The sequence below is a fragment of the Vidua chalybeata genome, chromosome 1 (genome assembly GCF_026979565.1).
Source record: "Vidua chalybeata isolate OUT-0048 chromosome 1, bVidCha1 merged haplotype, whole genome shotgun sequence".
Taxonomy (NCBI): domain Eukaryota; kingdom Metazoa; phylum Chordata; class Aves; order Passeriformes; family Viduidae; genus Vidua; species Vidua chalybeata.
Window position 1 is genome coordinate 141,457,551 of NC_071530.1, and position 16,706 is coordinate 141,474,256.

At 41.1% G+C, this 16,706-nt stretch overlaps 1 protein-coding gene across 1 annotated transcript in view; it reads left to right on the top strand.

Moving 5' to 3' along the window:
* The first annotated feature begins 283 nt into the window (after window positions 1-283).
* The window catches only part of FER1L6 (fer-1 like family member 6), a 66,110-nt gene continuing 49,687 nt past the window's right edge, over window positions 284-16,706 (top strand). Inside the window, exons 1-8 of the mRNA XM_053947683.1 lie at window positions 284-318; window positions 7,755-7,837; window positions 8,540-8,666; window positions 9,307-9,361; window positions 9,457-9,588; window positions 10,299-10,361; window positions 14,908-14,986; window positions 16,462-16,618. Coding sequence (XP_053803658.1) covers window positions 284-318; window positions 7,755-7,837; window positions 8,540-8,666; window positions 9,307-9,361; window positions 9,457-9,588; window positions 10,299-10,361; window positions 14,908-14,986; window positions 16,462-16,618 — 731 coding nt within the window. The remainder of the gene's footprint in view (window positions 319-7,754; window positions 7,838-8,539; window positions 8,667-9,306; window positions 9,362-9,456; window positions 9,589-10,298; window positions 10,362-14,907; window positions 14,987-16,461; window positions 16,619-16,706) is intronic.

The window sequence follows — 16,706 nt, forward strand, 5'->3', positions numbered from 1 at the left end:
CAGGGAGGTTTTAGATTGGATATTTTAAAAAAATTTCTTCACTGAAAGGGTTATCAAGCAATGAAACAGGCTGCCCAGGGAAGTGGCTGAGTCACCATCCCTGGAGGTATTTAAAAACTTGTAGATGTGGCACTCAGGGACATGGTTTAGTGGTGAACTTGGCAGTCTCAGGTTAATGATTGGACTTGATGGTCTTGGAGGTCTTTTCCAGCCTAATGGGTTCTATAAGCTTGGAAAGCCTGTTCACAATGTAAAAGGTAGAGACTGAAAGAAAAACAGCAGGATGGAGCCCTCAACAGTGGTACCTCAGGCCCACAGGTATGTTTAATACCCTCAGGAAATTCTTCCAAGGTTTAAATTAAATCCAGCTAATTATAACTAAAGACTTTTTCTTGAAGGAAATCAACAAGTCCTTTAATGCTTGTTTTAGCTGCTCCTGGGGGGTGTGATTATTGTTCTTGGTAAGATCTAGTCTGTAATGCCTTGTGCTGTCTTTAATAATTTCTAACTGCACAAAGTCATGGGAAGTCTTTCACAGTTCAGCAAGTGAGTGGTCAAGATCCCTGTAGAGGGAATTAAGAACTCTAAGAGGTGCAGGAACAAAAGAAAGGACGTCTCTGCATTCTACATTCTACAACTCTACATTCTACACCTGCATTCTTTATTTTGCAGGCCTGTGTTAGTATTTAGTAGATCTGTTACCCAGGTCTTGTGTATTGACATGAGAAATGTTGTTGAATATGACCAATAATTTGCATCTGTTCAGGATGTAGCTTCCTTGTTGTCATGACTCGTGATGCATAAGGATGCTAAATGTCAATAAAAAGTCATTGGTTTTCTGCAGGAGGGCCAGGGTTTGGAAGAGCTGAGGTTGAATGTGCCAGGGTAGATGGCCGGTGTTTGCAGAGATACCTTGCTGTGTTGCTGCTCTTCCTGAAGCCTTCTCAGAGCTTGGAGTTTTAGATCATTTGTGGCAGAACTGTGCACAGTTCAAAAGTTCAAATTATAGGTTGCTCAGAGTGCATATCAGTAGACCTGGTATTTCTTCTGCATCTAGGGAAATAATTTTTTTAAATGAAAAACGTGGAAGCGACTGTGCCAAACCAGTTTCTGCCTGCCAAGAAGGGCCAAAGGTGAATAATTGGAAGTATAGATTGTGAAAAAAACTTGCTTACTGGTGTGAGCAAGGCCCTCAGCAGTTTCATAGATTTAGAAAGTTTATGAGCTGGATGCATATTAGACCCTCTGTCCACAAACTCCATAAATGTGCCTGAAATCTCCTTGAATTCTCTAACTCAATTCTCTTCTTTGCCATGTGTGATATATATGTCTCACTGAAGAAATCCCCATTTGTTCACACCCTCATTTGTTTTAAAATTGTTGCCTGATAATGTCATTGAGCACTGTGGTTTTGTGGCCTGGGGAGTGAAACTGAGACACTCCTTTTCTATCCCTCTTTCCATGTCACTCATTATTTTATAGCTCACTTCCAAAGAACACTTCAGGTGTGGTTAAACAATTTAGTAAACCCAGATGCCTCTCAAAGACATGGTGATCACATGGGACTGTGATAATTGGGAATTCACCTTCCTGCTCAAGTGTGCTCCAAGAATGGATTCATTTTTTCACTATCAGGCTGGATTAGGTATAATTTTGGCTAAAGCTTGTGCTATATGCTTTGATCATTCAGACAGAAACACAATAATCAACCCATACCTGATTCAAATCCATGCCAGGTGACCCAGCCATGCATTATCATGAGCGTTAATGGGTACATCCCCATCCAGTCCTTTTAGTATTTTCAGTCTTGTTTCATCAAGTGCATCCTCATTCTAGTGTTGTGTGTTATGCTGTGTAAGAAGCAGCTCTGCTTTCACCCTATTTGCCAGCTGAAATTTATAAAATTTCATCCTATTCTGACTCAGTCATCTCCTCTCCAAATGAAGAGTTACAGCTGTTTCAGTCTATCGTAAACTGACTTTTCCCACCTTTTTTCTGTGCCTTCTCTAACTCTGTTGCCTTATTTGAGATATGGAGACCAAAGCTGCACCCAGAATGTGAGATGTTAAACTGATTTATTCTGCGATCCTGTGTAATGACCCTGTGTAGGTTCACCAGGGCTTTAGAGGCAAACTGACACTCACTCCCTTCTTTCTGACACCTGTTCTGACAACACCCAGCACAGTGTGGATGTTTTTAACTGATGCTGCACACTGAGCTGCTAATTCAAGACCACCAGGGATGATTCTGGGACCATCTTCTAGTGTTTGGTAGCCAGTTCAGAATTTCTCACATATGCTTCATTATTTTTACCTCACTGCACCACCTGAAAAGCTCAAGCTATCATCTCTTTCTTAGGCTAAATAGACTGCCAGGACCCTCTTTTGATCACACTTCACAGTGTTTTCTCTGCATTGCTGAATTTTAGGTTCCTTTTGAGATTGGAAGACAAAGCAGCAAGCTGTAGCCAAAATGCAGTAATTTAGTGGCATAAGATGTTCCCTGCCATATTTTTATTTAATTTCTTATGCTTTCTAGTGGCTGATTTCAGGCTTTGACTGCTGCAGCGCAAGAAAGAGAAGTTTTACACAGAAATATCCACAAAGACAGCAGAATTTCTCCTGAATAGCTATTTTATAGGCTGTTCTTGAATGCACAGAGCCAGCGTGTAACTAATCCTGACCACTGTATTGTCAACTTGCAATTTTGTTTTCTTATGGAGGAGATATTAATAGTTGAGACAAGACATGTAAAGTCACAGTGTCACATAGATATGAAAAACCCCAAGATTCAGAACTGATACCTGTGGCTGCCACAGCTGTTTTTTAAATTGCAGCTTGTCATACAGGATTCTGTATTCACCTTCTTGAAGAGCTGAAGCTTTCCTATTGCAAATCCTTGGACCTGTCAAAACAGCAGAACCAGGGGGAAATCAGGAAAAGTGTAAACAAGTTAAGACAGCTCATAAAAGCTCCAAGCTTTGAAAGAACCACATCAGAAATTATGAACCTGGGGATAAAGGGAGGTTCTTTGCTGAAGCAGGATGTAGGATTTGACAGTATACTGAACAAAGCAACCCTACACTGGGAAACAGAGTAAATTAAATTACTAAATTGGTGAAATCTTCCCTCAACTTCTATAATCCTGAGAAAAGAAGGCATGAAATGAATACATTTTAACCACTCATTAAGATTTTTTTGCTTTCCATATGCCCAAGATCACAGAATTTATTTTATTTATCCCTCCTTGATAATTAAATGTAGTGCAATAAATTTCTTCTCTGGGACTTCACTTATTATCACAAATGACATAGTGTCTTAATAAAAAATGGTTGTGATTAACCAACTGTGCTTATGTGGCTGTTTTAGATTTAGTAGACTTTTCATTTTGAAGCCACATCTTTGTATTGTAATTATATTTTATTCTTTGGAAAAAGAGATTTAAGGTATGAGATAATTTTCTTGATTAGTACATATTTGTGGGAGCGTTAAAATGAGCCAAGAGTAATTCCTACATTGCAGATTTGTTTGGTTTTTTTGGGGGTTTTTTTGGGTTTTTTTTTGGTGGTTTTTTTGGTTTTTTTTTTTTTTTTTTTCATTTGAAATGAAAAGAAGTAACATTTTTATAACTTAGAGATCTTGTGTTTATTTAATGGAAATTAGAACTACTCATCTGTAGATAGCTCATTCAGCTAGTGCAGTACTGTTTGATCTACTGAAAGACTCTGGAAAATGAACTTACATTGAAAGAAGTGGAATTTTAAGGAGCTGAATAATAACCCTACCAAGACATCTTAAAAAATGCAAATAACAAAATCTAGAGATAAAAACCTACCTATCAAATTTTATGTTCATATGTAGGAAGGCAGAAGGGGTTTTTTTTCCTCTCTTTTCAGTTTCTGCTTCCCCAGCCAAGGCAATCACTGTACCCATGGCTTACAATCTTGAGGCACTGGAGCTGGCTCAGAGATGAGGTGCACAAACCATTATCCCTGAACTAAATCCTTTTGATGGTTCCAAAAGGTTTGCTGAGATTTCTTCTTCCAAGGAGGAAGGGACTTGGGGGAAAAAGCAGGGCAGCTGCTCCAATAAGGATTTTCTGCTGCCAAGAGCACTGGCAGCTCACTCAGCTGGCAGCTCACTCAACCTGTCCATGTGAGAGCTGGAGGGTCTTGGGATTTGTGCTGGATAAAACAGGCTTTGTATCTGTGTCTGTCCTCTGTGTGTGCAGATCCCACTCCCTGGTTTCATTCCTCTCTGCCCACCAGGAGCACAGCTCACACACCAGCACAAGGGAAGGGCATCCCAAGGTTACAGAAATGGAACTTGGCAAATATCTTGGTTTAATGTAGCTAAGCCCAAGCCTGGGTTTTGCTTGACTGAGTTCTGGAAAACTGCATGGAGAGGGGGCTCTGAGGAAGGGAACAGAAGGTCCCTCCTCAAGCTACACATGCCTGTGTTTAGATGGCTCAGTTTATTCTTCCAGCTTCATAAGTGATGGAGAAATATTTTCTGCCATCCCACAGTGAGTGCCTAGAGTGAGGTAGATAGCCTGCACCCCAGAAGTGCCTGTTTGTCTCTGGATGGCTTGTAACCATTCCCACAGCAGGAAGCCAGTCTCCTCTTAAGTCAACTCTTCAAGCAAACAGACTTCTCAAAGATTTTGCTGCAAGAAAATACTAAGTTTAAACAATGTGGAGAAACTCTGAGGTTCAGTATTAGTAAGGTCATTTGAACTCTCCTGCTGACAACTCTGAAGCAGATTTTTTTGCCAACTTTCCTTTAAATTAGACTACAAATTGCAATTATTGGATATCTAAGAGAACATTATGCTGTGCAAGAACTGATCATAAAGCCTCTGTGATGATGGGACAGCTTAGATGAAAAGGAAGAACATGAAAGCAATTTTTTGAGAGCTGGAGGCTGCCATGGATGAACCTTGACAAGAGGAGAATGAAATCTGTGAGTCTCTTTTTCAAGGTATGAAAATTAATTCAGAGACCCAGTGGACCTGTGGCACTGATAACAGGAAATGAACAGTTGTGTTTACAGAAGTGCAAATTCAACATGATCTGAGTATAGGCAAATGCTGTGGTATGGTTGATGTCTCACTCTTATTTACTATTTATATCAGGGAAACCTCAATGAATCACAGTCATAAACTAAGGTCTACATTGTACTGTGCATATGCAGAAAAGAAAAAGTTCCCCAAACTTCAGATTTTTTTACAAACCCCATGTGAAAGGACCTGGGACACTTGGTCTTCTTTGAACTAAGGAATGTTCTTGATTAGCTAAGATGGCTGATTTTTAATTGCTTCTAATCAAAGCACTTAAAACAGGAAACCTCTTTGTAAGAATTCTTTCATCTGCCTTCTCTTTGGGCATGAAATTGCTTTATTCTATCTCAAATTAGCTTGTAGGATCCAGTAAGGAGCAAAACCTCTACTTGTGCATTATGTAGCATGTGGGGGTTAAATCTTCACTTAAGTTTGTGAGTAATACCTCAACACAAACAACCTCCAGCCTCCCCACACGTTCATGACAGGTGAATGAGTTTTTCTGCACCCCAAGTCTCTCCTGATTTCCCATGTTTATGCCTCACTGATAGCCAGGAGGTCCTGGGGGAACACAGGAGACATTTCCTTACAATATCTTTGGGGTTTACCTGGAGGTGGCACAAAGTTTTATGCCTGGCTTAGGGATACAGATGGGTATGGATAACTTTGGGGTCATTCTCAAATCTGGTATAATTGCATAGAAGATCCAAACTTTCTCTTGTTAAAATTTACACTATCTTGAGGAAGAAGGGGTAGAATAATTTTCAAATTTTCAGCAGTTGATTGAATTAATGTCAAAACTGCAGGGAAAAACATTTTGTGGAAATCTGAAAAAAGTTTACTTTTTTTTATTCCTTCCATGAGAACAAACTGTCTATGACAACAAGCATATCCACAGAACACTTTCAGGAAGCCTAACTAGTTATATTAAGCAGTGTGGATGTTACCCATGTGCACAGTATTAGGATGTGTACACTGACACTGGCTGACAAGTAGTTTACATACCAAAGTGATGGAGCCTGTTGTGAAGGATTGATTCATTCAGTTCCCTGAAGACTTAATTTACTTAGCTTAGACTCTTAGATTCTCTCTGGCAAATCCCATGTACAGGGAACATCACCCTGCTCTCCTGCTGAACAAACCCACGCTCTTCATTCCCATAGCTGAGCCTTGCAAGTGACCTGTGCTTGCTGCCTCTTTGCTGCTGTTGAGGGACACATCTCTGCATGGTTATCTTGGCTAACCTCTGGGGTCAGGGGTGCAGAAGAGCTCAGATGCAGCCTGATGTCATTTGTGCCCAAACCTCTGACAGACTGAAAAGCTGAGACTGAAATCTGGTTTACTTCAAAGATGGATTTTGCTCTTGGCACCATGCAGTTATCCAAAGCCTGGCTAGTTCTCTTTCTGTTTCCCTTATGGCACCTTCTGCAGCTCTGTCTTTAAGCAGTTTCAAGTGTTATGTAAACATAAGAATCATGGAAGACAGCCCAGTGAACACATCTGGCTTTATTAATGGCCATTTGCTGCAGTCACCCTCTGACTGTTTTGCTTGAGGCCTGTATTTGTCTGGGTGCTACATTTCCACTCATACTGACCAGATTTTAGGATTCTTTGGCAGAAAGAAGTCGTACATTTTCTGCTGTTGTACCCTACATTGCTGACATTCCTCTTGGGCTGGCCAGTAAACTTAATTTGCTTGCTCTGAATACAACCTTTAAACATAACCAACTTCCCTTTCCAGTTTGCAGTATCTTTTCATCCACAGCTTGAGTTTGCAGATGATTTCAGATGTTTGAGCACTGGTCACTATCAGATTTACTCAGCTTGCAGGTGCCTGCTGGTTTTGGCTAGTTGGACTGTGTGCTTATGCAGGTAAATTTTTATACCTACAATAATTTAAGCAAATAAATCCTCTGATAACAGGGGGAAGAAAATTTGCTGAATATTTGTCACTGCATGCTTGTGGCCAACAAAGAACCTGAAAAATGCTGCTGTTATATGAAATCCTTTGCGTTTACCTCTCACCACTGGTTTGTTTGTCAGTACTGTTAATAGCAAAAAATTCTCAAGCAGCATGGATTGTTTCTCCCTCTGAAACATGTGGCATATTTATTTTCTTGGAAGAACTGATGCTAGGCAGAAACACTTCTCTAACACAGCTTGTTCAGGCTTGTTCATTGCTTTGCTGCTGAAGAGGAGTGAGAACTACCTAAATTATGTGGTGTATGTGCCACTGATACAGTGGGTGTAGTGGGTGTCCTGACCAAGGTATTTACACAAATGACTTTATCTCAATTCAGTGGAAAACTGCTTTTGTTCTGCATCCTCTAATCTGCCTTTTATCTCTGGTCTTGTCACAGGCATAAGGAATGAGCTACATGTGTGGGAAGTCAGTAGGTTGGAAACTTATCTTTGATTTCCTTTCTTTGCATCTGCCGTCTTGGTTTGAACAGAAGTTTTGGTTCTTGTCACATTATGTTTGCCTTTACATGGCCAAATTTTAAAAAGAAACTACATTAGATGAAGCAAAAAGTCAGAGCTTTCTCTTGTTTGCTGTCGATAAAAGGAAATACAGAATATAATGATCTTGCTTGGAAATCAAAACTCCCTCTTAACAACTCCTGGAGTTAAATTAGAATCCAGTACAGAGAAAGGTTTGAAAATACTGCACTGATCAATTTTCTTTACTTTTTCAGAAAAGGGCTGTTTGCTGGCATGAAGCTGAAGAAAAAGAAAAAAGGCGAGAAAGGGCTGACTATTGCAAACAAAGATGCATTAGGTAAGCCTCATAAATCAATATTTCAACAGGGATGAGCAGGTGGTGGGGGATTATATTAGATCTGATTTCATGTGAACTCATTTGAATTGTGTCTCAAGGTTTAGCGTTGATAAAACAGGCAGTAAACTCTTTATCACTCCCAAATAAACAGTCAGCTAATTCTTTTTATATTAACTGTTTCATGAAGTTCACATTCAGATTCTGTGAGTTCATACTGCTCTATCTGGTACAGTAAACTAAAAATGTCAGCCTGCCTCTTACCATAGAGAGATGGCACATTTTTGAGTTTTTTTTTCTACTTTACAGGTAGATAATTTACTACAAGTGTGTAATTCCTCCCAAAGTTCTGCTTCTTTTAGAAACCGTAAATACACAACCTGCATAGGCTGTGATGGCTGGATGGGCTGGCTCAATAAAGCTGGCAGCTTGACTCAGTAGTGTGTATGTGCCTGTTGTGAGTGCACACAGGGTGAGCAGAGTGACTACAGCCACATAGATATGGGAAATGGTTTTGCACAGGAGGGGAATTGCTGCTGTTATCAATGCTCCTCGATACAGACCACAAAAGTGTCTCTAACTGGGACACCCAAATAAATAAAATATTCAGTTCATGATGATAAATTCACTGCTCTTCTCCAAGTGAGCTTTTTGCTACTAGAAATCAGACGTGGGTTTTACTTCCTTGTCTGTTTTCTTCATCAGGTAATCATGATGAGATTGCAAATTTTCTGCACGACACTCTTGGAAGACAGGAAGAGGTAGAGGAAGACCTAATGAACAGTGATGCTCTGTCCACTGCTTTTGGATCCTTAAACCCAAATAGGAAAAGGTGCTCCTTCATGTATCTTATCTAACATCCCCCTAAACATCTCTTCTGCCCTTCTGGGGAAGAGCATTACCCTTGAACAAAACATCTGACAGAAAATCCCATTGCTGATAGCAGTGATCCCTTCACTCCTGCTCTCCCACATGACAGAGTGGAATGCATTTGTCAGCTCAGTGATACCACCAGATGCTATTTGTCACTCAGTGATATCACAAGATGCTATCCAGTGCAGGGAGAGGTTGAAGTGGATCCTGAGTGTGCCTCAACTGTGTTAAGGAGCTCTGCTAAACAAAACAAGCCAAAGGGAGCAGTGATCTCTATAGCAAAGAGCTTTGTAGCTGTGGTTTTCAAACAGGAGAGGAATGCAGTCTGGGGAGGAATTGAGTCAAGCTTGATGGGATCAACAAGTGAAATCCTTGCCATGATAGGTAGCTGCACTGGTTTGTGTGAATGCAAAACATTTCCCTTTCAAAAAGTATATGAGATGGACAGAGATGGTCTCTCCTGATGAAATCAAGCCTAACAGTTCACAACAAAGCTGTCTGCCATAAATAATACTTGTTTACTGTTAAGAAGTCTTTCCAATGTGTCCAAGTACCAGCTCTTGCCTAGAGATGTCTAATGACTTCTGTCATTTGAACAGGGCAAAGCTGGTGACCAGAATTCATGAAGAGGAGATGAAATCCCAGAACTACCAGGTGAGCAGGGGATGACAGCACTTACGTGACTGTGAATTCCCTAGGTAGGCTGGACCTGAGCCCAGGAGTGTCCATGGTGTCCTTGTGCCCCACAGATTGCCATCACCATCATCGAGGCCAGGCAGCTGGTGGGCGAGAACATCGACCCTGTGGTGATCATCGAGATAGGTGATGAGAAGAAGCAAACAACAGTAAAGGAAGGCACAAATGCCCCTTTCTACAATGAAGTAGGTGCTTTCTCTTAAAGAAGACACTTTCTTCAATGGTTCTGGGTGGACTCTGCCATTTGGTAGCTCATAAGGGGATGAATTAAGTTTATAGCTTTTCCATGTCTGAGCAGGGAGGTCTCTCCAGGAGACAAAGCACCAGCAATAGCTCCCTTGGGTTTTAGATCTGTTTGGTCTTTCTCTTCTCAAGGTCTGTCCAACCTGTTCCCCACCCTCTCCTGCATGTTCTGCTTTACTGTCACTGCTGCTGCAGTTTTTTAAATCATCCATTTAGGAACTTTGTCTGTACTGCACCCCCCCCCATACTTCCATGCCTTTTCTACTATTTCATGGTTTCAGCCTTTCCTTGACATATGTTTGTTCCAACTGGTAACAAATGACACAAAAACAATCCCCAAAACCAACAAGTCCTTTGGGTTTCCTTGTACCTCCTGTCTGACAATACCTTTTGATGCAGACTGAGGCCCATGGGCATTTGTGAAGCAAGTCTTGTGCAGCCATGCAAGGAATAGAGTAGAAAACAAGTCTGGGCCATGGCAGAAACATGTCAGGGGCAAGGAAAGAATTTTGCTTTGTCCACCACTGCCCCCCTGCACCCCCAGCATCTCACTGAGGCTCTGTGCAGTAACACAAAATGCTGAGCCATGCAGCTGACAGTGCTGGCTACCTGCCCAGGGATGGTTCTTATCTGCTGTCCCCTCTTCCCACAGTATTTCGTGTTCGATTTCGTTGGACCGCAGGTGTTGCTGTTTGACAAAATAATCAACATCTCTGTAAGTACCTAGGAAAGCTTAGCACAGTAAGTAAAGGTCATTGTTTTTGTGTCACTTCAACTCTAAATGATTCTTAATGTAGTTAAAAATAAATAATTTTAGGTACCAAGAGTGCTAGAAAGTCACCATGAAGTATAGGAAAGAGGACAGAGGAGAGGATAAGGAAGAGGAGTCTGCTGGCAGAGATTTGAAGGAACATACCCAAAGGGAAGATTTAGTCCGCATTTTCAGGGACACTCATTGCTGGTGTGGCAAACTTCAAGGTAGAATGAGAAAATTCAGCTTAGCTCTCTCTTCTCCTCACTGTCTTCATCCATCTAATTTTCAACCTGCCACTTGATTCAAGTGACTGAGTTGAAACTTATTGTTTACATCAGTTCCTCAGATACAACTGTTTCTAACTAAATGAAACTAAACTAATGCAGACACTTTTCCTCAGCAGGGGCTCTCGGGCTGTCTGGGAGCGTCACTAGTTGGTTGCTATTAGCATGGGAGTGCTCTCCAAGAGTCAGTGCTCCTTCCACTGCTCACTGCAAGTCACAGCAAAACTGTAGGGAGACCTTATTGCTCTCTACAAATACCTGAAACAAGGTTAGAGACAGTTGTGGCTTGGTCTCTTCTCCCACATAACAAGAGACAGGACAAGAGGAAATGGCCTCAAATTGGACCAGGAGAAATTTAGACTGGCTGTTACGAAAAATTTCTTCACTGAAAGGGTAGACAGACATTGGAATAGACTGCCCAGAGAGGTGGTGGAATCACCATCCCCAGAGGGATTTAAAAGGCATGTGGATGTAGCATGGTTTAGTGGTGGACTTGGCAATGCTGGGTTAATGATTGGGCTCCATCTTAAAGATCTTTTCCAGCATAAATGATTCTATGTTTCTGTGACATCTCAGAACAGTCCTGATGGAAGACACACATGCTCTTGGGCTTGGACATTAGATAATGCTGTGCAGATTGGAAGGCCCAGTCTATGGAGCCATGTTAATTATCTTGTCCAAAACTCATCACCACATGTAGCAAAGCTGCTAAGGAGTTAGAGATCTCATGAGACTCTGGACAGTGCTGTATTATTTGGAAACTTCAACAGCGGTGCCCTTCATGAACCCTTTTTTTTGGCTAAAAGTCCATCCATTTTGTCAGAGATTTCTCTGGCAAATAAACAGTGTATTGTTGCTCCAGGAAAAGTTTTTTTCTCTGAAGTGCTTTATCTTTTTTAATAATGTACACCAGGAAAAGATCTATGCTGGTTGAGCTTGACAGAAGCAAGCAGAGCTCAGGAGCTATAGGACACATCACTGTCTACTTCCTTTCCTGAGCTGCTAATAGAGTGACTTTTCCCAGCAACAGAATAAAATGTATTTGTTTACACATGGACAACTGGACAACTAGGTTTTCAATGCTGGGAGTAAACTGACAGTTGGAATCCTAAAGTTCCGTTAACATCCACTGTATCACACTCACAGCTCAAATGTATGAAGTTCATACCTACATAAGGTATCTGTAGATCTGATCTCATCTGTGAGGACAGAATTTACTACAGGCTGACAATGGCATGGGAGTAGATATCACCTCACTGCTGTGACATATCACATCCTGTGGCCCCATAGGCGTTTCAGACATGGTTCCTGTATCAGCACACTGCCAAGGCACCAGGTCCTGTGTGCTGCTGATGCTGTTGGGGTTGTACAGTTATTTTTCTCTGAGATATGGTCAGTCTTTCCAATCTCACATTATTTTGATAAAGATTCCATATATCCAGTGGTGGAGGGGAAAGTGCCAGCTTTCTTCTGACTGCAATGGGGGTGTGGGAAAACATGTTACCATTACCTGCTGTATATCTGCACAGTTTCATCAAGCTCAGCAAACTTATTTTATTTATAGCTGGTGAAGGTGCAACACTAAGAAATTAAAGGTATTCTAGGTAAAAATGACTTTAGGAAAAAGCTAAGTAGCAGCAATGAACTAACCTTGGGCATTACCTTGCAACATAGTTTTGGAGAATGCAATCTATTAGGGGAATAGAAACAAAGAGAGGAAATATGTGTGCTGGGAGTGAAGGAAACCCTGAGGGATGGAAAGTTTCACAGCACTTGCTTAGTATGAATCTTACTTAAGAAGAAACAAAGGCTGGCAGCCTCCATTATGGACTTATCTGCATATGGAAGCTCAAGGAAAACAAAATAGATTAGTGCCCTTGTCCATCAGTTTAGCAGTTAGTCTAGCTGTATTCAAACACTGCATTTGAGAGACAAATGAGACACTCAATTTCCCAGCACCTGCTAATTACTAGGTTTTTTTCTTCATTATTATCTTCCTGTACATTTCAGCAAACTTGTAGTAATGCCATAGTAAAACTAAGGTGACCCTTGTGTGCTAAACCTGTATCTCCCTTACTGAAATATTCCTCAGTGTAACACTATGCATGTTTGTGCTCATTCAGAAATTCTGAAGAAAATCCTTCAGTCATATACAATCAAGTGTGAAAAGACAAAAATCTTTAATTAGATATGGTGTGGATGTGATGCTCCCCCTCAGAGGAGACAAGAGGTGTTTGCTATAAACTTCATGCTCACTTGCTTTGTTGCATTAGAAGAAAATACACTTGGAAAAAAGAGGATGAGGAAAGATGTAGAGTGTTTGATGGAAGCAGTTAGTTTTTTCTTCAACATTAAAAGCAACATGCACTGCAGGGAGTGGAAACCTGCATCATTTCAGTGGCACAGAGGCATTTACATTTCACAAAGCAAATCTCAGGGACAGAGAAGTGAGTTTTACACATTTAACATTTAAAGATCTCTGGACAGGCTGTCATGGAGAGCAAATGAGCAAAGAGCAATGAGGCAGCACCACTTTGGACTCACCACATACCCTCATCTAGTTTTTGAGTCTTGAAGAATCTTGTGGGTTTTTTTTCCCTACAGAAAGGCTACAACCTTCTTCCCCCTTTAATCTATCTTAGTTGGATCTGTTGATTTGGGCATTCCCATGTACTTCCTCCAAAGCTATAATATTGCCTGGCTTCAGGGAGAAGCCCAACAGATTTCAAGGCTTCTTCCCAACCCTGTGTGTGCTCTCATCCAACCTTTTAGAAGGGAGGGTCCAGTGCTATGATTGGACCTGACAGCACCAGGGATTGAGGAAAAGCAGTAATTGTGCTTGAAGCACTAACTTCACACTAACTCCTCTTCCACATGAAGGTTGTTTAATTTTTTCAGCTTAATAATAAAATAAAACTGCTCCTTTGTCCATTGTTGATTTTTCAGCTCTAGAAACTGCTTCTGTGTTGAAGTGAGGAATTACCAAGGACAGCTTAGTGTGCTCCTTAGGTCACAGTGGCCATAGACCCTTAATGGGGAAAAACATTATATTGCAATTAGAAACTTCCTGAATTTTCTGGTGAATCTTGATGAAGGTGTCAGTTATCTTTACTTAGAAATATATGTCTCCAGCTCTTGAAAAATGTTGAAAATAAAGTCACATGACCAATCCAGTGCAAAATTGCAGAAGTCTTCCTATCCAGAAATATTCTTATCTACAGTGTGTAGATCCAAAGAGAGAATGTGATGTATTCCAGACTCCTGAAATGCTGTTGGAGGCTTGATTGTTTACTTCCAGTATATAGATTTAACTTCTGTAGACTTAAAAGAGCTTAGTTTCTCTTTGCAATTTGGGCAAGGTGTTTCAGAAAATTCAGCCTCTTTCAGAGGCTTTTCCACCAAGGAATAGGTTTCAACCTTTTAAGCTATTCTGAAACGAGATGAGACACATTTTTTGAGAAATACAGTTCTAGGGCAAATCTTCCCTTAGAAGAAGCCTCTGCCTTGTCTGTAAAGTGAACCATACGCAAGTATTTGAAAACGAGACACAGAAATACAAAGGTCTGGGAATCATGGCAATTGAAAATTATTAATTAAATTTGAATTAAATTAAATTAAATTTATCACTTGTCAGGAAGAATACAGAGACAGACTTGCTGGGGCCTGCTTGCCTTCTAATATCCATCTATATCACTTCTCTGTTTTCATTAATATTGTGGAGGAGTACATTAGAATTGAATCTCTTGGTTTATGTGTACATTAAAATGTTACCAAGAAACACATTCTTTCTCCTTCAAGCGCACTCAGTTTTTATGGCAATTCATCTATTGCACAGAAAGTGATAGGATTTCTGCAGCCTAGTGTGAAACCAGTATGTCCCATGTGTTTATATTCATTATGATTTAGTTAAAACTGCCAGGATAAGTAATATAACTGCACCTGCTCTGAAGGAGCATCGATCTAATTCCTGCTCTCTATATCCCAGGGACCTGGGATGAACCTGTGCGATTCCACCCAGATGCAATTATATTGTTTTCTAAACTGGCACAGTGTTGGGTCAAAAACATATTTCAAATACTTGCTGTATCTGCTGTGGCTATGTGCCTCCAGTTTTGGGTAGGGCTGGATGTTTGCCCCTGAACCAAATGTGATCTTAGGATTCTCTTTCTTAGGTTGACTGGGAAGAGAGGTAGTGACATTCTTTAATCAGCTTTTTCTAACAGGTTATGCACAATAAACTGATTGGGAGTGTGCTGATAGGCTCCTTTAAAGTGGACCTGGGGACGGTGTACATTCAGCCAGGTAAGTGGTGCATTTTCTGCCCTTTTTGTCTGCTAAGAGAGATTTGAGGCAGGGAAGGGGAGGAGACAGAGATGTGCTGCTTTTCCACTCAGATGGTTGTGGTTTATACCAACTTAAAGCTTTTGGGAGAGTTGTTTTCCTATTTGGATAGCAGCGTACCAGCCAAACTGTTGGAAAGAAGTTCAACACTGAAAACACCTTGGCAATCTGCCCATTGGTGGGTAGCACTTTTCAAGGATGGCATTTCTTTAAGTGGTCAGAGTGGGCAGCTGAATACTCCACAAAACCCAACTTCATTCATTTGTTACAGAGCATCCAAAGCTCTTTCACCTGTGTTGGGGTAGAAGGAGCAGAGGGAGGGAGACCAGGATGGAGAGTGGAAGGAATGATGAGGAGAGCACAAGACAAGAGGAGAAGCAGACCGTAACAGGAGAGAGAAGATGACAAAGAGGTGACCATGGGTCCACTTGTCATCTTCAGAGCTGTTCAGTGCTTTCTGACATTGGAACCTAAGAAAAGATCACCTACCTCTCTTTTGGTGTTTTTAAAACCATCCACGAAACATATACTTTTTTCTCTTCCATAATTACTCAAGGACATGGTCTCTTTGTCTTTGGGAAAGAACATATTTAGGCCACTTGCTGTAGATGTGACACAGTTATAGCAAGAGTGTAGAGTCATTTGGACCACCCTCTCTGCAGGGTTCCTGTAAGAGTCAGAGAGGAATGGCCTATCTGAAATCAGCAGTCTACGTCCATGCTCAGGCTGTGTTAGTCTTGAATTCTGTCCATATCTCCTACTCACACTTTAACAGGAGGGTGGTGTCTGAGGGTTGATCTTGAGCTCATATCCCTGGTACTCTGTGGTTTCTCCTTCCCACTCCTTTACCCACCCAAGGTGACGTCCAATGACTTAACATGAGCTCTTAGGACCTTTCTTGATGGGGTTGTTGAAACAGGGTTACAGCAAGGGCTGTTGGTGAATTGCCTTGTACATTTTCCCCCTTGAAAGATGGAGCTGAACGTGCTTCTGGTTCATTCTTCTTCTTCTTATGGCTGTCCACTCTCCTTCCCTTTCTCAGCTGTCTGCCAACGTTACAGTGGCCACAGCACCCAGCAAGGGTTTTGCTGCTGGAGTTCTGAGATCTTCAGACAGTTCTCATCAAAGAGGTGGCCTTTCCTCATAAGGACTCAGCCTTAGTTCAGCTGCTGAAATCTGATCTTTAGTCATTGATCTCAGTAAACAGTGATGAAAATGAGCTTGTTTCTGACAAGCTCTGGATGAATCCTTTGCTTGCCTTTTTGATCACAAAATATTTTGGACCCTCTAGAGGTGTCTGGTAAACAAGTACATTTCAGCACAATCCTCCTGACAGCACAAACATTGTTTGATGTACCTTTTCTGTGAGTGAAGAGGAAAACACTTGCATGTTTTTATATCCTCTATTTGGGTGTTTAAGTTTGTCCTTCTTACAGGTCATCAGTTTTGTGACAAGTGGGCACTTCTCACAGACCCTGCTGACATTAGGACAGGAGCCAAAGGGTACCTGAAGTGTGACCTCAGTGTGACGGGGAAAGGTGATGCAATACAAGCTACACAGAAAACAGCTGATACTGAGGAACAGATTGAAAAGTACTGCAATAATTTTTTTTTTTTTTTTTTTTTTTTTTTTTTTTTTTTTTTTACTGCTTTCTTCCTTACTAGGTACCTCAATAAGTCT